This window comes from Centruroides sculpturatus, unplaced genomic scaffold (assembly GCF_000671375.1).
Source record: "Centruroides sculpturatus isolate CEXI.00-Female unplaced genomic scaffold, Cexi_2.0 scaffold66, whole genome shotgun sequence".
NCBI lineage: Eukaryota > Metazoa > Arthropoda > Arachnida > Scorpiones > Buthidae > Centruroides > Centruroides sculpturatus.
The window spans coordinates 96,616-122,652 of record NW_019384408.1 but is presented as its reverse complement, the minus strand read 5'-3'; the positions used below and the strand labels follow the sequence as shown (position 1 = coordinate 122,652).

The following is a 26,037-nucleotide window of genomic DNA, read 5'->3' as shown; positions in this document are numbered from 1 at the left end:
AAACACATACAGTTAAAAATATTATTGGAATTTCTTATCATTCAAATACAGTATATTATTTAAATTATCAATATTAAACAAAATTAAAATCTATTGAGTCGACTAACATACATGAAAAACACAATCGAACCATTTTAAAACATCATATTTTTAAAAAATTACTTACTTTTTCCAAATAGGTCCGTACATCTTTCCCTTCCCCTAAAAAATTTCCTTCGCTTTAAACCTGGAATATAATTTACTCGATTCCGTAGAACTTATTATTGTGAAAAGCAATTCATCTCGATCAAATTTTCCTGAAGATTTCTTTAACTTTTTCTCCTTTTGAAAAAGCTATTACAACTATTCAAACAGCGATCTACAATCAAATAACAATTGTGTTAATGTTGAACTAAACACGAATATTCAACATCCATGTCACCAAAAGGTACTGTATCTGTCTAAGCCTTTGAAAATGTCTTTTATTATATATAATTATTAATACAATTATAATCTAATATAAAGTTCTTAAGTAAATACTCTAGGCTACTTACCTTTGATGATTATCAATGCAATTTCATTTTTAATTTCTATTATTGACAATCGCTGGTGAACTTTTCTTTTCCCAACTGTTTGAATATAAACATTAACTTTATTATTCGCATTTTATATATGAATACATTACTAGTGAGGTGAATTTTTATTTCAGATCGACTATATTCAACAAGCACTTTTAAGCAACCTGCGATTTGCATGACGTCACAGAATTCCAGTTTCCAGAGCAAAGCAACCTCCACGAAGACAGAGACACGGGTGGGTGAGGGCAGACAATTCAAGTTTGCTTCACAAAGACGAGTTCATTCTACAATGGGGATTAGGGATAGGAAACAGCTGCCTTGTTTTGGTATCAAAACGGTTAATCTACAATCAAATTCGAAAACGAATGTTTATTATTATGCACTCTAAAACTTTAAAAATATTATAATTGATAAAACGTTATATAAAAGCAACGGATAATAATTTTATATATGACAGTGACTGGTTGCTTCCATGCAGAACGATACTCAATAGGAATAGTGTGCAAGTCCCTTGCTCGTCGCGGGGTCACTAACACAGCTACGCGATTATAGGTCGGTTGCATTTGTCATTACAGATTTCCAGACACGAAACGAAAAAACACTCACCTCACACAACTAGGAAGTGTGATTCTTTTGCCACCGAAACTAATTATATGATAGGGTTTCGAAGAATAACCTAATATAACGGTACATCAAACGAAAAAGATGAGGTTAAATCATATATATCATGCGGAAAATGACTGAATATTTTCTTTGATATACACATTAAACGTTGTTTATTATAAAGCTATTCATAAATATTCTGAATCTTTGATGAATGAAACAAGCTTTAAAATTCATAATTTCCCTTGCATACGAAAGAAAATCAGTGTGTTATTTTTTTTTATTGTAATCATCAACTTTGACTAAAATATGCCACAGAAAATGAATTAGAACACTTGAACACATTAACATGACAGGTAGATGAGAACAGCACGAAACTGTTGATCGTTCCATCTCCAGTGGCTATCCTTTATTAGAGGAAAACTATTAATTTGAGATTCTAAAATGAATGTATTATTTTATAAGAAAATGTTTATGAATATACACAAAACGCAAGATTACAATACTTTCGTCTTTGAGATTAAATGACTTAAATGAATATTCATGCAACAATACTAATCCAAATTTATTAGTTTCTCTATATAAATGTAAGATTCGATAAGTATTTTAAACATGCTACTATTGTTAATTCTTAAATTGATTTACCGTACGTAACTACTTAGAATGGAAGTATTTTCGACGCTAAGTCCGTTGAGCAAGTTGCTTTGAATGGCCAAAAGACCAGATCGATAGCGACAAGCAAACATATCAAGATCGAAGCTTACCGATGACGGTATTTCTCTTTTATTAAAAAAAATTCTAAAAAGAATGAGGAAAAGTTCAAGAATTGAACTCCGTTACATTCAATTACGCACCCATTAAACAGAAGCGGAACCGATTACACCATCTGTAGGATTTTAATTTAGGACGAAAGATTTATTGCACGATAGGAGAGTCGCTAAACAACACTTCTTTTTTATACAAATTAACAAAATCCCCTTTCGAAATCGGTCGCGACAGTAAATTCACGTTAAAAAAATGAAAAATTCACGTCCTTCACCCTCTTTCGAGCATTTTTCACTTCCAGTTGAAGTTGTCAGTTAATATGAAAATAACTTCCAATAGTTTACTTCAATATTTATATCAATTTAATTCAATAAGTCACAGATAAACATATAAAATAAATATTTTATGTAAAAAATCTTAAAATAACTTTTTGTTGCAACGTATATCAATCGATCGTACTTTCCGCGTAGTCTTCAATTTTTTTTTTTTTTAGATAAGTCGCATGAATACGAGTTGTCCAAAAATTTAGGTTTTCACGAAATAAAATTATTTTTACGACTCGATACAATCAAAATGGTTTGAATAATTAACAAAGCATGGACTAGCACAAAAGAAAAACTAGACTAATATAAATGTAGGGCGACAAGTTCAGATAACCGAAAACTATTGTCTAATACAACTGCATCTATTTTATTTATCGTATTCAATGTGTATATATATATATATATATAATGTTTATCTCGATTGTCATAAAGCATATGAATCGACTCAAAATATTTTTAGATACGAAATGCTTCAAATTCCGTATATTTCTAATAATCAATCATATTTAAATTTAGTAAAGAATTCTGCATATTTAATTTTAAAATTCTTCTTTTCTTACAACAGAACTGGAGGAACCGAATTTTCGAATGTTTTAAAATAGGATAAGAGAATTAATATTTTACCTCGGAGTGAAATATTTTTTTAAAAGCCAAAAATAGAAATAGTTGATTATTGGTCACTCAAAAACTGGAAAGAACAAAAGTGTTTTAATCTTGACATATACACAACTCAATGACTAAATGACAATGATACGCTCTCTCCAATGAAATGGTCGTCATGTATACAAACAAATCGGTTGTCCAGATCTACTTGGTTCCAGAAACATTTGACAGTATTGATGTAGAAAACAACAACGAAAAAAAATATATTCGTCAATTAAAAAATGAAAAAAACGTCAAACTGTAGAGAGAACTATCTACAAATGATGACGTAATTACAAAATGAATGAAATGCCGTAATTTCTAAGAAATGCGATCGTTCTCGGCTACCCGACTTCTTAACAATTCGTTTTCGCTTTTCAAGCGATTATTTTCATCTGTCAATTTTTTAATCTCCTCTTTGAAGATACGAACTTTCTCGAACTGATCTTCTAACACTGTTTGCACTTCTTGTTCAGCCGTTAACCTATCATTGGGACAACGCGAGGCGTTCTTCAATTGATTTTCTAGTTCTTCCACTTTATCTTCCAACAAAATATATTCTTGTACAAGTTCTGTTTTAGACATGGCATTTAAGCGTTCGGCATGAATGTTATCGTACGCTTCCGTAAACTGCTTCTGTAAGAAATCTTCCTCGTCTTCCGGCGAACTGTAATATTCGTCGGAAGAATCTACGCTATTTTCTCGGTTATTATGCCTGTGACCGTTTGGGATGTGTTCGTAATTCGGCTCTTGAACATTGTGATCTTCCATCAAGAACTGAGTAGTATTGTAAGGTGCTAACGGTTGTCCGTGAGCTAACATTTCGGCCCTAATACGATTGGCTCGAAGCGTTTCCCTTTCTTCTAATTCTCTTCTCTCCTGCCACGACATTTTATAATAAGGTTTCCACCTCCGCTTTTTCGTTTTTCCGCGTCTATGCTTTTTCTTTCGCGACGAAGCCTCCTTCTCACTCAACGTCCTACGTCCGTTTTTCTGTTTACATTCTTCGTCCAGCGGAGAATCGGTAGAGGGCGCAGTTTCTACCATACGAGACGACGTCACATACGTTGCTTTTTCTTCTGGCACCAAAACACCCAATTCGCTCATTCCTACGTCAACTAACACTGTTTCTTTGATTTAACGTCAATCTGCGAATATTAATAATTAAAGAAGAGACGACGTCCTAAAAAACTCACCATCCTCACGTCCATACGACCACCGCACAACTGATGCCAACCACGACCCGCTCCCAGCTTAACCCGACTCTTTAGAATTGTGTAACGATTCATCAAAACCTAGTCCTTTCTAAACTTTAGTCTTTCGCTTCACATCGGTTTTAACTCGTTGCCCGATATTTCGTTTATAAACAAATAACTTTTTATTCTACGCGATATAGCATCGTATTCTTATAACAAAGCAAATTTTTTGAAACGTTTTATTTAATGAGTTTTATCGTATGGCGGAAGGACACGTGTAATCGTGCATTAGACGCTCCATCCGGTAGTGCCACCTCGTGGACGAAATCGGCCATCATGGAGCATAACTAGAACAAGGTGAGTAGAATTTTCTTGCTGATCGAATCGGTCAGTCTTACTCATGATTTTTATACACTTAAAATGCTAACTACATCCCTCAGTTATTATTTTATTAGTCGCTGATTTCGTGCGCACCTTTCTTCCGCAGTTGATAGGTACTCGAGCCGTCAACATCACCTGGCCGTCTTGTTGAAGGCTATTTCTGGTTTCCCAGTGGCTCGCAGTTTGGTGGATGGATGTGCCCCACCCTCGTTGCAACCTCTACCATCCGGAATCACCATCAGTCACGTACTAAAAACATCTCGTCACTTCCATCAAACATTTCACCCCCGCATCGTTTACAAAAAAACGAAAATCCCCAGTTCCAAAGTGAAAAAAGCCCTTCCCCTATTAGAATAAAATCCATTATTGGCGTTCGATTTGCCCGTCCCGTAGCAAATACTGTAATTAAATATCGGGAAAAGTAATTAGACCATTCTTATTTTAAATCAAATCAATCGACACGTGTTATGACTTAAATATTTTCGGGAAGTTGGCCCAGTGAGAATGATAGATCTAGGAGGGAGAATATGGTGATAAAAAAAAAACTTGCAACACCAGTTTGGTAGCTAGTTTTCTACTCAACGATGCAACAATAGATACCAGTTAATCCCAAATTCCTAATTCGGTACGATAATCTTAATTTCTTGCTAAGTCCCTTAACGAATTTTTTTTATTCTTAATTTTCTTTTTAAAATGCGCTTCCATTTTATTAAGTTTACTCCGCTGTTGCCAATCCCCGCGAAAAGCCTACGTGCAAAATTAACCAAATACAGGCAACTCGTCAGTAGCTGATATAGAAGGTCATTAATGGAGTGGACACTGCGCATGCTCTTGGAGGTGTATTCTGGTTTACAACACCTCTACATAAACATGCTCGAAAAACACAAAACGATCAACACGAAATCTGCGTAACGAAAACTTTTTTACGTAACATACTCGAAGATGATTACGAAATCAAAACACACGATTTACGTAAAAAGTGTTAATGCGTGTATTAAGTAAGCGACATAAATATACTGTGATTATTAATTTGGTTTCTGATTTTATGTCGCTCGTTAGGGTAATTATGCCACGGTATGCAGAGCTTTGAATGATAGGAAAGGAAGTTGTTTACCGTCTTTAACACTAGTGTGATTTCGAACAACGGATCATCTTACCAAGTTAAGGATAGAAACGTCTGTCATTTGTAGTTTCTCAATGTCACAGAAAATGGTTGGTCGGATTGAAATCGGTATTTCGAATCAACGAATGATAATCCATGTTATGGGGCTTATCGAGGTCTTCTCTTACACCTCTGAAAATGTTTTCTAATTATGATTTCCGTTGGCGTACTGGAAGGCGTGAAAATGGAGTTGTGTTATTCTGTAACTCGCATTCTTTCCACCTGTGTAAATATGTTAAAAGTAATATTCGGAAGGAAAGCAGACTTGCAAAATATTAGCCACTCCGTGCCTTGAGTTCAGTGGACGTTGTTCACTAAAAAGGAGAGGGAGTGTATTTTAAATAACCACCTGACCTCGAATCTGTTGAGTGAGAGTTACTGAGTAACTTTTGTTTGGAAATGAGATGCGTAACGAGTTATGTGGGTTGATAGTTTTTGTGTGGGCAGTTTTGTTGATAATCGAATACTACTTTATTTAAAATGTTTATTCTCTTTCTGATTTATAAATAGAACATTCCGACTATTAAATTTTTAGATGATGATAAAAATCTCAACGAAAGTAGTATATTTATTTTGTAATTTTCTTATTTACGATGGCGCTGCAAGATAAGTATTGTTGTGTAAGGTAATGTTAACATTTAAACAATATTGCTGATTGTAGTTATTGCGGATGCTTGTCTATAGATGTTTCTTGATTATTATAATTATTTAAAGAAAATATATCATTCACTTAATGTCGTATTATAAATTAATTGAACGCATTATTTTATTGGAAGACTTTGTAGAATATCAACGATAAATCAAATTTTTATTGCAAGATGGGAAATATATCAATGTGTAAGTATATTAATAAGTAATATTCGATGTAATTTTTTTGTCTTCTCTTTGTATAGAATAATCATTCACATTTTTAACAGATTCTTTGGAATATTAAATGTATTTGGAAGGATCAGAATGTCCATTATACAATTTTATGTAAACCACGAATGATTAATATTCGATATTTAATAGAAACTAATCAATTTAATGATTTTACAAATGATAATATCGATTTTTAATTATTTAATAAATAGGCCTTACTTTGATGACGTCGATCCTTACCTCGATGGTAAAAATGTTTCTACTATTTTGAAAATGAAGTAGTAATCTTTTTAAAGTAAACAATTAGAACGATATTTTTGATTTATCATAGCTCAACAAATGTATAAATGTTATGAGTGTAGTTCATATTTTAAGTTTAGTTTTAAGAATATTTAAAATTTATAAATTACATTATTCTACAACTAGATTAGAACTAGAAATAGCCTATTCTAGATTATTCATAACTCGTATACATATTATTCTAGTTATATTTTTAATAGAATATTTCCAAATCAAAAAAAAAATTTCAATAGTAATTAATAGTTACATATAATTAACTTTTAAAAAGTTAGAAAATTTTGCATTGTTTGCAAATTGTTAAATAACAAGTAATACATTTTGAACTTAAACTTTTTTAATGATGTAATAATAAATGTAAATATTCTGATAAAATGTATGTTTGTTTTTGTTAGACAAAAAATATTTCCTGAAAATCTTGAATGTTTTTGCTCATGCCATAAAAATTTCACTTAAAAATATTGCATGATAATGCAGCGAAATGAGTGCTGGGGGAAAAAAATGTATTGATAGTAAAGTATATACTATATTTATCGCCATCTAGCGAGGAAACTCGATACTATACCATATTAACATATTTTTCATAAATACATTTCATTCTTTAAATCAAACTAAACATCAATTTTAGTACTCTTCCATTCCGTACGCAATCAAAGCCAAAATGAAATATATATACGAATATTAATTGTGAGCGAGTTTTAACAAAAACTGTTGTGGAATTTCAGTTATGAAATTGTACCTTAAAAAACTTAAAAATTGGAAGAGTAAACTGTTAACGTTAAAATAAATCAGTCGAACTATAATTAGATTTCTTAAATATTTTTCGAGAAGTTGGTATGTACTGAAGTTCAAGCAGCAGTTCCTTCCTTCGCATATCAGCTGCGGAATAATAATCCGAGGATTTTGATATTTCCCAACCTCTGTGCTATACAGCCAGGAAACCTGTTCCTGTGCTCCATCAAGGTCAAAGGGACCTGTTAGCGTGTCAGGAAGACTTCGTATCTTTGATTACAGGGATGCATCTATTCTACGATGCTCTAAGAAAAGAGACTAAGTGGAAATCCACTGCACGGTTATAGTTTTGAACGCATTAAATTTAATTACGATATTAATTTATCTCTTTGTCTGTAGATTAAACAATATTAATTTTGTTTATCTAATATACATTAATATAAGGAATATTTAATTCAAAATTTATTGATAATCGTAAAATTTGAACAGAAGTTTCTCTCTTCGCGATGAATCCTATAATTCAGATAATTCTTCTTTTCTCTGCATTTAATATTTGAAATGCTTTTTTTATCGTTCATTATTCTTTGACTCGTACTATTTGAAGGTACTGTACCCTTATCTGTGCCTCTAGCAGAACCACTGCATACATACATGACGACTTTTTCAAATCGCTTGGGAAAGGGGAACTCAAACCAATAACAAGCTTGAGGTAGCTCAGAGTAAAGACATTTTTTGATGAGGAAACCACGAATGATTGGTCAAAAATCATATCTTTTAATAAATTTTAAAAAATATATCCAATGATTTCATTTAACGAGAAGCAATAAAGGACAGATGTTTCTATTTTCGACTTTTTCTAATTTACTTTTTTTTCCTTTCGTTTATTCTTAATATTTCTAATGCGCTGTTATCTTTCTAATTTTTTCTCGCTTATGAATACTTTTCAGATAAAATTAAAGCAACTATCAATTTGTAATATTTTCAAATACATAAAATTATAAAATAAGATNAGAAAAACTAGACTAATATAAATGTAGGGCGACAAGTTCAGATAACCGAAAACTATTGTCTAATACAACTGCATCTATTTTATTTATCGTATTCAATGTGTATATATATATATTTATAAATATATATGCATAGTATATAAAATTAAATTACAAGTTATATTATTTAATGGTTTATATTTAAAAATCATTAATTTAATATTACATGGAATAGAAAGAAGTTAAATTTATTCTATGAATATAAAAATAAGTGTAGAGAAATAGCGTGCAGCATCCTACTTGAATGAATAGTCGTTTCGAAAATAAAATATTTACAATTTTACTGAAGCTTTTAAAACCTAATTAACTTTTCATTCAGTTATATATTTCGAATAAACATTGTTTTTGTTTTATTAAAGAAGTAGCTTATCGCCAATATTATGCTAAATTGTTATCGGTCATTGATTACCATTTTAGATGTATTTGTTTGTTTAGTTGATAGAGCATATACGTCATTTCATCTTTAACGCTTGAGAACAAAAATTTTAAATACTAATTTATTTCAAAATGTAATCAAAATTACATATGTATATGATATAATGGGCAAACACCAGTAATAACACAGATAAACTTTGAGGTTATATGTTTAGTCGTTTTTGAACCCAATCAACTGATAGAGAAAGTCAAGATATAAGAGATTCTTGTCAATCAATATACTTTTTTATCTAGTTATTAAAACAATTAGGTGAGAACTAATGGCAAAATTCAAATAGGCTTCACTTCAATTTATTTTTTATAAATTAAATTTATTCATGCTGTATATTTTCCATTTTTTAACAACGAATAAAAATCGTATAATTAATTTTTTTAATAGACATTCGATATTTCACTACTGATATACAGTAAATCTGGAAATGTAATAATAATAATTTTACTGGCATTGTTTTGAAAGATTCAATTCTTCTATCGATAAAAATATATGTACCCTTTATTATTTTATTTTTCCTTTATTTATAGAAACAATCAAAATAATCCTAATCAAAATTATCCAACAAATCTGAGTATAATGAGTTCTAATAGTTTTTGAGTACGTTTAAATTTATTGGAATTTTATCTATTCTGTTTTATATTTTATATAAAAAAAGAATTACGGTGTATTTATTATATATATTAGGATTATGTATAGGATTATAAAGGAGTATATAGATAATAAAGTTCCAGTAAGTTTAAGTTTAATACAGTTTCTACATATTGTTAACAAATTAACAATAACGCATAAGAATTTATTCCTTAATTGCTTTCAAAGTAAACTTTAGAATATCTTGATAAATATATAGTTAAATATTCATTTTCTTAAAATCAGTTGATATATTTTTAAGTTAGATTAAAGACAGAAAATATTTTTAAAAGTAAATAATGTATTTTGTGTTTAGAGTATTTCTTTAAAGTAACTAATTCATTTACTTCAAATAAGATAAGTTTATCAGTCATTTAATTGTGATTTTTTTACTAAAATTCTCATTAAAAATAATGAATATTGATTTTAAGTTCAGAATTTAATTATTAATGGATAAAGATGAATTCAATTAATATCAATTTAAAAATTATTTAATTAGAGTTCAATATTATTATTATTAATATGATAATAATTACTATTATCTTTTCAAAAATATACTGTATTTTCTGCATAAATTAAGATATTATGATTCCAAAACCGTAATGTTTTGTTTTTCAATCAATAACAATGATAAATTGTTTTATTATGCATTCTTGTAGCATCACTTTATATCAGCAATAAAACTTTATTACTTATATAAATTAAATAATTATTTCTAAAAAATTCTAATTTTTTAAGATAAACATTTTAAGGATACAAAAAAATGAATGATGAATTTTTTTCCAAATTAGGTTGATAATACAAAATTATCCATATTACCTATTCTTCAGTTAAAATAAACGTATTCAGAAAATCAAGAAATCATTTGGATTTATGTTACAAATATCTAAAGATCGCAGGTTATTTAATATACTATTATATATATTATATAATATATAGGCCTATATATATATATAGATAGATTATTTAATACATTCAAAGATTTAACATTTTTATAAATGCAAAGTTTACTCTTAACTGCAGAAAGTAGAATTTCATTTTTCATATTTATTTTAAATTAAAATATAACTGATTATAAAAAAACCTCTATAAACATAAAAATGTAAGATAATTTTTCGAGCAATAAAAGTATTTAATAATAATATTTTATATATGTTTTTATTATCTATTATTACTTCTCACTTGAGATATGCATAAAAAATAATACACTTATTTTTATTAATTAACAACAAGAATTCAAAAAAATTTAATCTCTTAAAGGGATTAAATTAGATTCAAATAGGAAAAATCTTTTGATCTATCTACCTAAAGTTATAAATAAGTTATTTTGATCAACGATATTGCTGAACTATAATCTTAGTTTCCTTATTTCTTTAGTATGATAAATGATTCTTACAGTTGTTAATTTAGTAAATCATTTGATTTTTTGTTTTAGATTAGCCTACGCAATCAATTGCTTCTAGTTCTACGCTTTTCATTTTAATAAAATATATAGTAAAGATTTAAAGATATCAAAACTCAGATAAGTTAAAATAATTTTTTAAACAGTATCACAGTCAAAAATTCGAAATAGTAACGAATTACAACAACTTGTGTATATTTGAAATTAGTTTAAAAAATATATGTGTGAACTAAATTGCTTTGCAATTAATTGAACCGATCTTACATATAGTAATACTTATATAATATTTATTACACAATTGATTTAGTCTCGTTTCATGTCTAATTTGGATAAAGGATACGGGCAGAATGAATTTTTATGCGAAATTCCAATGCACAATTGGGATATTTTATTTTTGGCCAGTTTCACTTTTCCTCATTAAGGGGCGGGCTTGACTCACGGAGGGATTAGACATGGACGAACGATAGGGAATGACAACTCGATTCAAACTGTTCAGGAAAAATAATGAAGACTCCAATTGAATTTAATTCAGCTCTCTTGTCTTGTAAGATTCCTGTACAATGTTCAACTTGCATAATGTTTGGGAGATTGAAGAATGGAAATTATTTTTTCTTATCCATCGTAAACAATATTTAATATCGGTAATAATTCTTGAAATTTTTAACCTTCTAGTCCTTATAGTTTCCAAGAAATTTTTACTACAGACTAACGAGTATACGCAGTAAGTTACATAAATAGTCATTTTTTTTAATTTTTAATGCGATATCTTTAGAATATTCAATAACGGCCGCTAAAGCGATGTATAATTTTAATAGCCAAAATTAATTTAAATTAGAGAAGTTAATCTATCTGCGATTTATATAAATGATGTTATTATCGGTTTAACTAGTAGATCTCACGATCTACAGTAATTTACAGATGATAAATAATACATAGTATTATAATGCTCATAACTATTAAGTTATTTTACGAGTATATTTATAATATCAAACCGAATATTTTAAATTTTCAGTATTTATAAACACTAAATGTTTATAAAAATAGTGAAAAATAATCTATAATTACATTACCAAAATATAATTTATTATTTAATTTGATTTCTAGATTATTTTATAATGTTCTAAAAGTTTTAGAGGAATTTAGATCTGTATTACAAAAAAAAATTAAATTTTAAATAAATTGCTAAGAAGATATTTTTATAAACGTAGCAAATAACAACTCGATGATTGAATTGATACGTCTATTTCTGATACTAATTACAAATAGAATATAAGCAGATGATAATTGATAATTTTAATCTATTGTATATTCTTATTTTAATTTTAATCATTTAAAAATAATAACTACATAACATAAATCATTCGATCAGAATTAAAAAGAAAAATATATTTTTTTTTAACTAATTACGATTTATGTTTTTTATACAACAGTTTAAATAATATACAGGGTCCAATAATATGACTCTAAAGTCCTATATTAATTTTTACTTCTCAAACAGAATTAAAGAATTATATTAAAAATAATTTTTATTCTATAAAAATTAAGCCGATATTTTAATATTTCTGATGATAATTTTAGTTTTTCAGTTTTCTACAAATAAATATGGATATAAACTGATTTACGGCATTATCATGTTCTCATATATTATAAATGCGAACAGATAATGAATAGATGAAATGTTATTCATTTCAAAAAGTTATTTTTGTTTTTTATAGAGAATATAAAAGTTATATGAGAAGTATAAAAAGTAAAGATATAACATAATTTGCATTGTTTTGTTTTTAAATATATCGAAAAAAATCTCTAATATCTTTTTAAAACGTTTGTTTTCTATACCTGAAATAACTTCTGCATGCGAAACGGATATTTTTAACTCTTAAGTTAAAAGGTCGAATTGAAAATAAAATGATTGCAAACAAGCGAATTTTCTGGCAAAATTCTGCTGGTTAAGAAGCTCGATTCAATCGTCTATGTTGATCATCTGCCCGGAAAAACAATCGCCAGATACGCTTGACGTTACTGATAGTGTAATATACTTTATCTATATGACGTAAAATTTGGACTGTTACTAGGCCAGACAATTTAATTTAAATGTAACCTATATATACTTAAAGACAATTTATATTGTTTATCTGTAAATGTAAGAATATTTTGGATTCGACATCAATTCTTTGCTAAGAATTGTTTTCGAATAATTATATCAGGTTATTTTCAAACGAGTCCTGTTTTATTGAAAAATTCAAGGTTATCTACACATCGATGAAAAGTCTACTTTTTAAATATGTAACGAAATGTTACGTATGCATCAATGTTTGTGTTAAATAATAGTAACTAATGAGCCATATTTACGTTCTTGAGTTACGGATACACGTGTAAAGGATCTGTATAATTAAGATAATAAATTTAAACGATCTACTCTGTAATAGAGTTATGATATATAAATCCTATTATTTGGATGGTATTTCAAAGGGAGATACGAGCAGTTTAGTATACACAACTAGATGAATGTCTACCTACACCCAGCAACAAGCAAAAATCACGTGACCAAGAGAAAGGGAAAGAAAGGTCAGGAAAGGAAAATATTGGCTGGAGTGTGCTACAAAACATTTATTTAAATTTTTTAACTCTCAAACCATTGAAATAAATATTATAGAGGTATGTATTTTCCCCTCAGTGTAATTCGTTGTAAAAGGAAATTTAAAAGATGTTTACAGTAGCGGAAATTATTTCGAGTAAATTGATAGACAATGAATGCGTAATGTTACGAATAAAAAATATTATTTTTTGTTTCTTCTCTAAGAGGAATTTCAAATAAAACTATATTTATATTCTACCGTAATATATTTTGAACAACATTCAATATTTAACTCTACGTAAAACGATGTATTTCCTGTTATAAAGATGTCTTATCAAGCGTAAAAAAACTGCCGTTTAGCATTTTATAATATCCGAGTTCAATAACAAAAGATTAATATTAATTTTTTTTTAAATAATAATAGTAATGAACAATAAAAATACTGTATGCTTACATACGAATTGTTATTTTGTATGTATTTTTAATGATTTATTTTCTCTTATAAAAATATTTGAAGGGAATATGATAATTAGAAAAACGTTTTATGTACCAATTTGTTAAAAACAACTTTGTACAAAGCCTTAGTTTATTGACCCTGATTCATCCGCTTTCAGCAAATAAAGATAAAAGATACGGAATCATCAAAGTATAAAATTGGAAACTATTTTTATGTAGTCAAGTTTTGGAAATCCGAGTAGCTGGTGGGCCTCACGTTAAGCAGCAAATTTAGTATGGGCCGTCTAAGTTAAGCTAACGAATGACAATGTTTAGCAGTCACCATTACAACGGTCGTTGTGAGAGAAACGTGGGAGGCGAAAGGCCCCTCCGAACTGTCGCTATAGTAACGCCGGTTTTAGTTTACAATTCCTGTAGTACGCAATTAAAAAAGAAAAAAAAAGAACAAAATATTTAATCGCGGTTAAATTACATCACTTTAGTCACTCGATAGTTTACTTATTAAAAGCAATTTCGTGTGTTAACTTTTAAATAACGGCTGATTAAACAGAATAGAATTAGCAATTTAGTTTTTACTATAATATAATTTTTTCTATTTATGAATTAAAATTATGCCAAAAATTAATTTAGTGAGCTGCATACATTTATTTTTAACCAAGTATTGCGTGAATATAGTTCCAAAATATATTTTTTAATATAAAAAAACGATGACGAAATCAGTAAACATTTCAAACAATTAATGGCGTAACAACACATTTGACAACCGGTTGTTTGGCCAGTTGCCAACTGTATACCCATGAATTCATTAAATTACCGGGTATTTGATAACTTAAGCTAGAGTAAACCTTTCCAACACTTTTATAACGGAATTCTTTATGTTGATAACGCGAGGGAATATAACCTAATCAATAATTGCAATAAAAATAATAAATTATATAGTAAATATATTGAAATAATTACGGTAGACAAAAACAGACTGACTTATTCTAAAAGAAAATAATGAATTAAAATATCCTTCTAGAAAAATGTCCTTTTCCGGAATGTAGGCTACTCGATATTCCAAACGCCTGGAAAATTGCAGAAATTCATTCATTCAAAATTAGAGTTTAATTAGAGGAAATTGTATGGATAGTTTCTTGTTTATATTCTCGGTTTGAAACACTTCATTGATTTTCACTATAAATTAAACTTATTTATTTCCATCTGTTGTGCGGATGAATTATTGTGAACAAACTTTTTGAAATTTAATGTAGAACACAAAACCTGGTCGGCAGCTGTGTGAGCCTTAGGCTTGCATGAAAACTGTTTTTATGATACGATACTTCCTTCGTACTAAACGGTGTCTTTTAGTGTTCCTAATATGTTCGTAAAACTATTAATGATTTTATTGGCACATAAGCATACTAATAATAATTTGCGAATACGATGAATAAAATATAAAGTATAAAAATCCATTACAAGGACACAATTGTAAATAAAACAATTAGATGCAAGTAATTGTTTAGTGTCAGCAATTATATATCTTTAACGTTATTAGCAAGAAATATGCAAAAATTAAAATAAAATAAAAAGAAAGGGAAGAAATGTATAAACTAGTTTGACAACCTAACCAAGTATTTTTTTCACGTCTTTAAAAACAGACGTTAAAATTTGCCAAGCAGTTGTTGTTGACACACTTTTAAATAGTTAAGGAAATTCATTGAAGAAAAATCACATATCCAAGACTGAAATATTCAAAACTCATTCAGGAAAACGTTTAATAGATAAAACTCAAAGGTTAATGTTTTATATAAATTTTAATGCATCATTATCCCTATTAATATATTATGCCGCTGAAATTCAATTAACTTTAATAGAGATTAGTGCATTGAAAACAGTAACCCTAATCTTTATAGACATTTTAATCTATAAAATATAAGGCTATTTTTAATTACAGCGAAAATAGGCTAAAGAATCAAACTTACCAAATGCAGACATTTAACAATCAGCAAAAGCACGTATGACCAATATTATTTGCATTATTTTATTTAAATTTCTGATTTTGTTAGGTTTAATTAATACTAAAATTAATCTTATTAATACGAAAAGATATCGTATAAGAAAACGAAAGCAATTATTCTTCTCAGACAAGCTTTATTTGTTCGAATATCAAAATAAATGAAGTCGATAACTGGTAAGTAATTCCCATTTGGGGAGAATTATTAGAGATTGTTCGATAAATTTCGCAGTTGAATTTCGTGATGCATTTTGTCTTCTACTAAAAACTGAAAAAAATGGAATGAATCTTACAGAAACTTATTAGAAAAACTTGAAAAATAGAAATTGCACCTCTGAAAACGTATTAAAATTTGAATAAATACAAGTTCGAAGTACAAATAAATAACACTTACCTATGTTTTTAATCAATAGAAGTGATGTGATTTAAACTTTTTAAAATTGCATTTAGATTGATCAGTAACAATCGATATACAGTATTTCATATGTAGCCTACTGTTTGTTATCTGATTCATTTAACAAAAAATAGACAATCGTCTATAATAGATTATTCTTAGGTTCATTCTAAACACACTTGATTAAACAAGAACAAAATTTATTTATATAATATTTACTTATTGAAATTACTATTAACTGTATTAAAATTATATTTTGTAAAAGTACACTCAAATAAAATTATAATAAAAATTGTATTCTGCTTAAAAGTATCATCGACTGTACTTTTAAAATATTAAAAATGTGTGTGTATGATTTAGTTCATGATTAAAATTTCGGTTTTAATAAAATAAAATCTATTGAAAACTATTTATAAATTATTATAATAACGTTTTATCGATATTCTAGTAAAATTAATTTGGAGGTATTGTTTATTGTGAAAAAATATCGCCTTAAAAATCTTTTACACAAATTAAAGCGATACAAAAGTGAAGATATTATTTTTGTTCGAAAAAATTAAATATTTTAAATAAATTTACTCGAGGGAGAAAAAAGCAACCATGGCGAATCGTTACGGAGAAGTATTAATTAAGATTTTATATCGATAGAAAATCCAATATTAACTTATAGTAATAGCAACAGGGATAACATATTTCTACGGTAATAAAACTAGCAATACAATCGAATGCTTGAGCTTAAAGATTCATCAAATTATTTTTATTGTAATTCCCAAGAATTCTATCTGAATAAAATGACAAAAAAATTAACTCATATTGATTTTCATAATTGACCAGAAATCTTTAACGTCCAATAATAATAGCTGGATTTTTAAGTGTTTTATTTTGTCTGTAGGAAACATTTATTTTGTAACCAATTAGAAAAAATTGAAATTTGTAAAATTTCCTACATTACACAGTTATCATTTTGATTTAAAACAGTTAGCTATATAAAACTTTTATATAGCTAGCATGTTTTAAATCAAAATGATACTGATATGATATATATATATATATATCAGTATCATTTTGATATATATATATATATATATGTATATAACTTTAAAATTGTCTTTCTAAATCGATTAGGTGATCATGTAACAAGAGTTTGATCTTGATCCATGAAAAATGATGTGGTTCGAATCTGGAGATCTTGTCTTAATTACTTTTAGTAATACCAAAATCTCGGTATCCAACGGAACGTTCATTTAATGTTCGAACTTGCAAAATAAGCCTTCCGTTCCTATTGGTATATCTAAACTTCGGTATTACCGAAAATAATTAAAACTAGACTCTCTGATCCGTTCGACCTCTTGTGGCTTTTGTTGTTAGTTCGACAGATACTTTGTTCCTTTCGATTCATAAAGTCACATTTTTCGTATGGTCCTTTACGGAACATAATCAAAAACATGACTTAATGGACCATGTATGACCAAAAATATCTTCACTATAGACTTGTATATATGAGCAAAATTGAGATCGCCGTGTAATCTATTATGTACTGTACGTGCTGTGCATAATAAATCTAATCCGATACTGTCTTATCAAAATGTCATTAAAATATTCATTATAAAGTTGTTATATTTAAAATTTGAATAATTCAAGCCCACAATGAAAAACTCTGTCCTATCAGTTATAGTCATTAGACGAAGAATCGGGCACCGAACTAATCATTATAAATTATCATTTTATATGATAATGATAGATCCAAAAGTCGCTCTCAATAGCATTTCATTTTTTTTTCTGTAATTGAGAATAGACGATAAAGTAGTAATAGTCTCTGAATGTCATTGAAGACTGTAAAAACACTTATACTATTCGTGTTGCCACCTTTTGAAAATCGCTGACCAGGAGGGCAGGTCAGGTTTGTTCGAACAGAAGTTCCTGACGCGTGCGCATTGCCATTTTACAATGCGAAGAATAACGTGCATGCCGGTTGTAAATCAGTTACAGTTAGGGAATAGGGACTTGCGTAGGAGTAACGTAAGTAACCTAAATTAAGAAAGAACAGGTACAGATGACTTAGCTCTATTGGATATTGGAGACGTGTACGATTGTACAGTACATGCAATAAATAAAAAGTTCGACAGCTTGCGCGCCACGTGTCGGCGTAAACAGACTAACAGGCAGAATTGCAGATGAGTTTCAGTGAGTGTGAGTTCTTTCGCTGTTAAAATAGTGTAAATTTGTAAAAATATTTGCAAGAACTGTTTCATCGTAATTTCACAATTTCTACGAAATTTCCGGACAAAATTAATAGTTCACCCGGACAGTGAATCAATTCCCGGACTGTCCGGGTGAAAACCGGAAGGGTGGTAACACTATATACTATTGTTATAAAGAGGCGACTATTTCTGTACGAAAGTTATATTTAAAAAAATTAAAATATTTTAAAAGGATTTAATAATTTTTATTTACATTTTCAAAATTAAACAAAAAATATTTTTACAAAAACTCCTGTTTACTTTCAGTGTATCTCGGATTAGCTATTTCTATCAATATACAGTATAACCTTGAGCTCTCAGCTCTACGAGTGCACTAAATCTTATAATCGTTATGGAATCAAAGTATAGTATATGTTTCATATATTCACCGATATATCCAATAACAGAAATTAATGCATATGCCAGTGGCGTAGCGTGGGTGTCAGCCGCCCGGGGCGGAGAAAAATTTCGCCGCCCCCTTATTCAGGTATCTCAATTTAAAAGACTAAAATTTAGTTTAGTCACAGAATAAGTAATGAAAAGTTTCGTGCTAGTGTTGCACCTTTTTAAAATCGCCGACCCCGACGGCAGGTGAGGTTTGTTCGAACAGAAGTTCCTGACGCATGCATATATCATTTTGCAATGAAGAATAATTTGCAGTGCATGCCGGTTCTAAATCAGTTACAGTTAGCAACTAGGAAGACTTGGGTAGGAGTAACGTAAGCAACCTAGAAGACATAGCTCTATTGGATATTGGAGGTGTATATGAGTACGAATGAATCGTACAAGCAAAAAAGAAAAAGAAAAGAAAAGGTCGACAGGTCGCGCACGATATCCCCGGACAGCGAGTCGGATGGTAACACTATTCCCACTATTCCGTGCTCATTTCAATCGGTCCGAATCGTAGGTGGACAGAAATATGAAATAAAATGGTTCAAATTCTTACAAGATATTATTATTATTTATTGTCAAATTTTGCCGCCCCCTAAAAAGTGCCGCCCGGGGTGGGCCGCCCCCTACGCTATGCTACTGTCATATGCATAACATATTGATAATGGGCAAGAGGTCAAGGTGGCAGCCTACCTATCTGGAATCGACTCCAGACGAGTCGAAAATTTTCCAAGAATTTTTCGGGAGTGGTCAGACCGGATATCTGTCCCTTCACCCCATTGTGGGCCTAACCCAGGCATGGCCCACATACGGCCCGTCTAATGAATTCATGTGGGCCGCGATTAATCTTTCAATATTAGCTACTGAAGTCGAATAGCTCAATGAAAAATTCTGACGCCTAAAAAAAAGTTCAACAACTTACTGTGCGTTTAGAGTTAACCCTCCGTTACAAATATATCTGTAATCTCAATGTACAATTTAGTCTCTACGGGGTGACACATCAATGAGACCTCGCACCACCTCAAAATCTTCCTAGGGCAGCCTCTGATTCGGCCCGTGAAAAAAGTTTTATTTCCAATTCGGCCCGGGGGTAAAAACTGTTGGCCACCCCTGGCCTAGCCGAACCCGTAACGGGCTCGCTAAGAGTAAATAAATGCCACATGGGTTAGATTTTCTCATCGTTATTGCTTTTCTTCTTCTGATTTTGTTTTCAAGTTGGCTTAACTTAAATGTAAGAACTACAATCGTTTTCATGGGTTTAGTAGTTTGATTACATAAGGTGATCGGGGGAAGCGTTAAAGAATTTTCGGGGAGATGAAAATTCCGATATACTTACACACATATTGGCAACATCATTGTTTTGTCTTAACATACAAGCATAACATCAAGTTAATGAAAGGCAACGGTTAAACAGTCAGATTGCGTTTGAAAAATGGTTCAAGTGGAAAGTTTCCAACTCTATACCATGCATGCATAAGTAATATGTTAACCAGTAATGAGTATTAACTATTACTAGTTAAAATATTACTTATTAAGTATGCAGTTTTCAAATGTTATCATAAAAACAAGAAATGACAAGAAGAAACAAATTTAGAAAGGTGTATAATTTAACAGTTAAGGTATATCGTATTTTATCTTATTCTCGAAGAAGGCCGAATGGCCAAGCAGTTAAGGACGCAGCCTACCGCTCTGGAGGACTTGGAAAATAATTGGACAGGTCAGGAATTTTTCTAGGGGTGATCCATCCGGATATGTTTGGCCCCGTCCTTCACCATCCGGCCGCCCATTGTGGGTCTGCCAGAACCTGTAATAAGCTTGCTGGAAAAGATGTCCTTTTAGTGCCCACGGAGTGGAGTTAAAAAAGATAAATGAATAACAATCATTTGTCCGCGATAAAAGAAAAAAAAAAAGGAAATTACAACATATGTATTAAATAATGTGCAGATTAAGAAAAATTTAATGCTAAAACTATAAAAACTGTAAAACTTGTTTTTCTGAAGATTATTGCATAAAATAAACCAATGAATTATTAATACGTGATTGCTTCTTGTTCTCTTTTCCTCTTTTGTTTTTTGGAATTAAGCACAAAATCGCTATAAAGAACTTATCATACAAGAACACTTTTTGGATGGAAAAAGTATTTTATTTTCTATTTTTTTTTAATAAAAAGAAATGCATTTTGGGCCATATGCCCCTCATCAATCCTTATTATGTATAATATGGTAAAACTACAATATATCTAAAAGGTGGCCGCTGGAATAAGTATTAAAAACGTAGGGTAAAAGCCAGTAAAACTGTAAAATGAAAAAGTAAAACTTGCTAAAATATAGAAAAATTGACAAATAAAAGGAGTAAAACATAAAATCTTTAAAATAAACCAATAAAAACTGGCATAAAAAACATTTTATGCCTTGTATTTTAGCCAGTTATTTGGGGATTTAAAGATTTTATATTTTCATTCCTTTTATTTTAAGCAAGTTTTACTTTTTAATTTTACAGTTTTACTGATTTTACCCTACGTTTTTAATACTTAGTTATTCCAGTGGTCACCTTTAGATATACAGTAGTTTTACCATATTTACATAATAAGGACTGATGAGGGACATATGGCCCAAAATGCATTTCCTTTTATAAAAAAAAGATAGAAAATAAAATACTTTTTCCATCTAAAAAGTGTTCTTGTATGATATGTTCTTTATAGCGATTTTGTGCTTAATTCTTCAACTAAAGAAAAGCGCAACGCAATACCATATTTGAATTTACTAATTAAAGCATTGGACCACTAAGCAAATACTGTATATCAAATATTAGTGAAGTAAGGAATATTCGGTTACTATTCGGTATTCGGCCTATTAGGCCTATTTTTCGCTATTCGGCCGAATACCGAATACCTAAAAACAGGAGTAAGAAATAAAAAAAACACAGTAAATTAATCATTTTGGTATTTAGATCTAATGTTATCGGGTTAGTGTTGTTTGTTTATATTTATTTATAACTTATAACATGCACAAAATAAAAAAGAAAATAATATTAGTTACATGTATTCACAATTTATAATTACAAAGATCAGAACACGTACACGTCTATCGTTGGAGAATCCTCGCACATCTGAGGGTCTGATTCTGCCTATCCTTCTTTTTAAGCGCTTGTCTTTGCTCTTCCCTTTCTCTTTCCTCTATCGCTCTAATCCATGTATGCCTGTGCATACATCATAATATACGCTCACGATACTTTCGATTCGTCACTTTTCCGTCGAGTGTGAGACATCATAATATGCGCTCATATAATATGCGCATACATCATAATATGCGCTCACGGATCGTGAGCGCATATTATGATGTATGCGCTTATGATGATCCGTTCGATTCGTCACTTTTCTTTCGATTCGTCACTTTTCCGTCGAGTTCCCATTTTACAATTACGTGACTCAGCCTGGTGATAACGGAGGAAAGAGACAGATAGGACGTCGATATAAGTCACAGTTATGATTTCACAGATTTGAGACAGCTTGATAGCCCGAACGGCCCCAGGTTTTCGCCCGTGCACGCTAAGTGACTTTCATTACAAGCTTTCATAGCTTTCCGAAGTCTATGACAACAATTGTTTGGCATTGACGGCCGAGAATTTCGTGCCAATAAGCTGCCTCGACTTGTTCGTTTATGTTATCAACTGAATTTCATATTTATTTTCACATTTTCACTTCGCGGTCCTTCTCTGTTCTTTTTCCGTTATTTACATGTGTAGGTGATTTCATTGTTATCCACATTTGATATCATCATTTATCACATATTTCCATGACACTCTTGTCTGTNGATTATGTTATCAACTCAATTTCATATTTATTTTCACATTTTCACTTCGCGGTCCTTCTCTGTTCTTTTTCCGTTATTTACATGTGTAGGTGATTTCATTGTTATCCACATTTGATATCATCATTTATCATATATTTCCATGACACTCTTGTCTGTCTGCTACAACTGTCAAGAATTAACGCGATTGGCGAAGCGTAGTGACAGCGGGCCAATAGAGAGCAGGATCCTTGCCTTAATGCGGTTTGCGCGCCAATTTTCGTACGTGCGTTAATCCAGCCAATAGTTTGGCCGAATATTCGGCTATTCGGCATGAGGCCGAATATACTATTCGTTACAACACTAATAATTACAAAGATCAGCACATGTACAAACCTATTCGTTCGAGAATCGTCGCACATCTGAGGGTCTGACCCTGCCTATCCTTCTTTTTAAGCGCTCGTCTTTGCTCTTCCATTTCTGTTTCCTCTATCGCTCTAGCCCACGTATGCCTATGCATACATCATAATACGCGCTCACGATACTTTCGATTCGTCACTTTTCCATCGTAGATTTCCCATTTTACAATTGCGTGACTCATTGCCTGGTGATAACAGAGAAAAGAAACATAGGACGCCGGTATAAGTTACAGTTATGATTTCACAGATTCGAGACAGCTTGGTAGCCCGAACGGCGCAGGCTTTCGCCCATGCACGTTAAGTGACTTTCATTACAAGCATTTAGCTTGCCGAAATCTATGAGAACAATTATTTGGCATTGACGGCCGCGAATTTCGCGCCAACAAGCTAAATGCTTGTAATGAGTTTCGCGCCAACAAGCTAAATGACTTGTTCGATTATGTTATCATCTCAACTTCATATTTATTTTCACATTTTCACTTCGCGGTCCTTCTCTTTCTTTTTGTTATTTACACGTGTAGGTCATTTCATTGTTATCCACATTTTATATCATTTATCATATACTGCCACGACGCTCTTGTCTGTTCGCTACAACAGTCAAGAATTAACGCGATTGGCGAAGCGTAGTGACAGCGGGCCAACAGAGAGCAGGATCCTTGTCATAATGCGGTTTGCGCGCCAATTTTCGTACGTGCGTTAATCAAGCCGAATAGTTTGGCCGAATATTCGGCTATTCGGCCACGCTCCTGGCCGAGTATTCGGTATTCGGCCTGAGGCCGAATATACTATTCGTTACAACACTAGTTGCAACACTATCAAATATAAGATATGTTTTTCAATTTCACTACTAAAGAAATATCTTAATGCTTTATAACTTAAAAGCAAAAGAAAAGAGAAAAATGTATATGTTAGAAAGAATTACTCCTATATAATCGAACTAGCTAGTTATTCGTTAAAATCTAAACTATATTATTTTCTTTTTAGTTTGCACTAATCAAGTAATAATTATGTCACAGTACCAGTTTGATACAGAAGAATGCAACACTCCATCCACAAAAACGATAAAAACACTTTGCAAAAATTGTACCGATTCAGGCTGAAAAATAATGTTTTTAATATTTTCATATAAAAAAGAAAATTCTATTATTGAAATTTAATTTTTTTATTCAAAATTTTTACATCAAATGATAACGAAAAAAAAGGAGTCTGAAAAGGAAGGTCAAAACTGAAAGACTGGGATACGAACTCTAGTCGGATCCTCAGATATGGCGCATCTTACTTCCCGGTTTGGTCAGTTCTTTTGTTAACCTTGTTGAACCCATAAAAGGCATAAATCTAAATGCTCGAATGGTGAAAAGTTTTGTATTTGTTTGTTGCAACGCAACACTTGGGCGATCTGCCTAGAGAAATGCCTTCCGTGAGGTCTTTTAAGGGAAACTGGCCCCTATTTAGGCGTTACAGACGTGGAGAAAACTCGGAAAACTCCACTTGGCCAGCTCGTCCTGGCGAGGCGCGATCCCACGACCGAACTTCCAGCGTTCGGGGAACGGAATCGCTTGGCCACCGGTGGGCCGTGAAAAGCTTTAAAAACGAGAGATGAACACACTTATTTAAGAAAAGATGGAGAAAACTATTAATCAGCAACTAAATATTAAGTTAGAGATTAATGAAAATAATCTTTACCAATATAAAAATGTGCATACTTAATCAAATTCAATGGTCTGTTGGGAATATTTTAATCAAAACGTTATATGCATCAGGATGGCTAACTTTTAAATTACTTCATTCATTCATTTTAATTTATTAGGTACAATATTATGTACATTTCCTGGCCCCGCTGTAGAGCATTACCAGGAAAAATTTTACAATAAGTGAATATATAATATACTTAAGATTGACAAAATATCATAAAATAATAAGATAAACTTAAAACTAAATAACAAAAAAAAAAATAATAAATCTAACAGCAAAGTTTACAAACACATAAATTACACATTTACAAGATACAAGATGCATAAAAAGACACAACTGTCCTCTGTCCATATTAAGTCGACATAAAAAAATAGCGTTGAATGTTTGATACCAGGAAAATTATCACTGAAATTATCATCCGACGAAAGTATCAGGAAAATAATTTAATGATTGAACCACAGGAAGGTAGAATCATGTAGCTAAATTAAATTACTTTTAAATTACTTCAAGGGAACTCATCTGGTAGGGTCGCCTAGTGGTCAAGCGGTTCCATTCCCCGAACACTGGGAGTTCGGTCGTGGGTTCGCGCCTCGCCAGGACGAGCTGGCCAAGTGGAGCTTTCCGGGTTTTCTCCATGTCTGTAATGCCTAAATATGGGCCAGTTTTCCTTAAAATATCTCTCGGAAGGCATTCCTCTACTCAGATCGCCCAAGTGTTGCGTTGCCGTACCTTACCAAAACAAAAGCTCTTCTAAATATTTCTATTTGACAGAAATATCTAATAAACGCTTATTTCTAGATTACTTATGTAAATTTTCAAATCAATCAAAAAGAACAAGTGTTTAATTGTGTAAAGTAATTATTTGATTACGATTCATACGAAAGTAGATCGTTTGTTTCAAACAAAACATTTAGTAGCTTATCACGTTGGAAATTCTTTATGCTATGATTACAACAATAATTTTCAATAGGCATTTTAATGTTAACACTGATGAAGAATTTAACATAGAGTAAAAATATAAAGTTTGTATTATTTCAGTTGGTGAAATGAAAATAAATAAGAC

The 26,037-nt window shown here is 30.7% G+C and overlaps 1 protein-coding gene and 1 long non-coding RNA gene across 2 annotated transcripts; one reads left to right on the top strand and one right to left on the bottom strand.

Moving 5' to 3' along the window:
• Window positions 1-2,918: 2,918 nt before the first annotated feature.
• LOC111618941 (protein HEXIM-like) lies at window positions 2,919-4,145 on the bottom strand. The gene has a single exon (XM_023360566.1). The coding sequence runs from the start codon at window positions 3,995-3,997 to the stop codon at window positions 3,212-3,214; it is 786 nt and encodes a 261-aa protein (XP_023216334.1). The 5' UTR covers window positions 3,998-4,145; the 3' UTR covers window positions 2,919-3,211.
• A 243-nt stretch (window positions 4,146-4,388) lies between these two features.
• Window positions 4,389-6,136, top strand: LOC111618940. The gene is made up of 2 exons (XR_002755658.1): window positions 4,389-4,443; window positions 4,574-6,136. It is a non-coding gene; the product is annotated as an uncharacterized LOC111618940 (long non-coding RNA).
• The last annotated feature ends 19,901 nt before the right edge of the window (window positions 6,137-26,037 follow it).

Coding starts and splice junctions, on each gene's coding strand:
- LOC111618941 (XM_023360566.1), bottom strand. CDS start 3,997: ATGAGCGAATTGGGTGTTTTGGTGCCAGAAGAAAAAGCAACGTATGTG.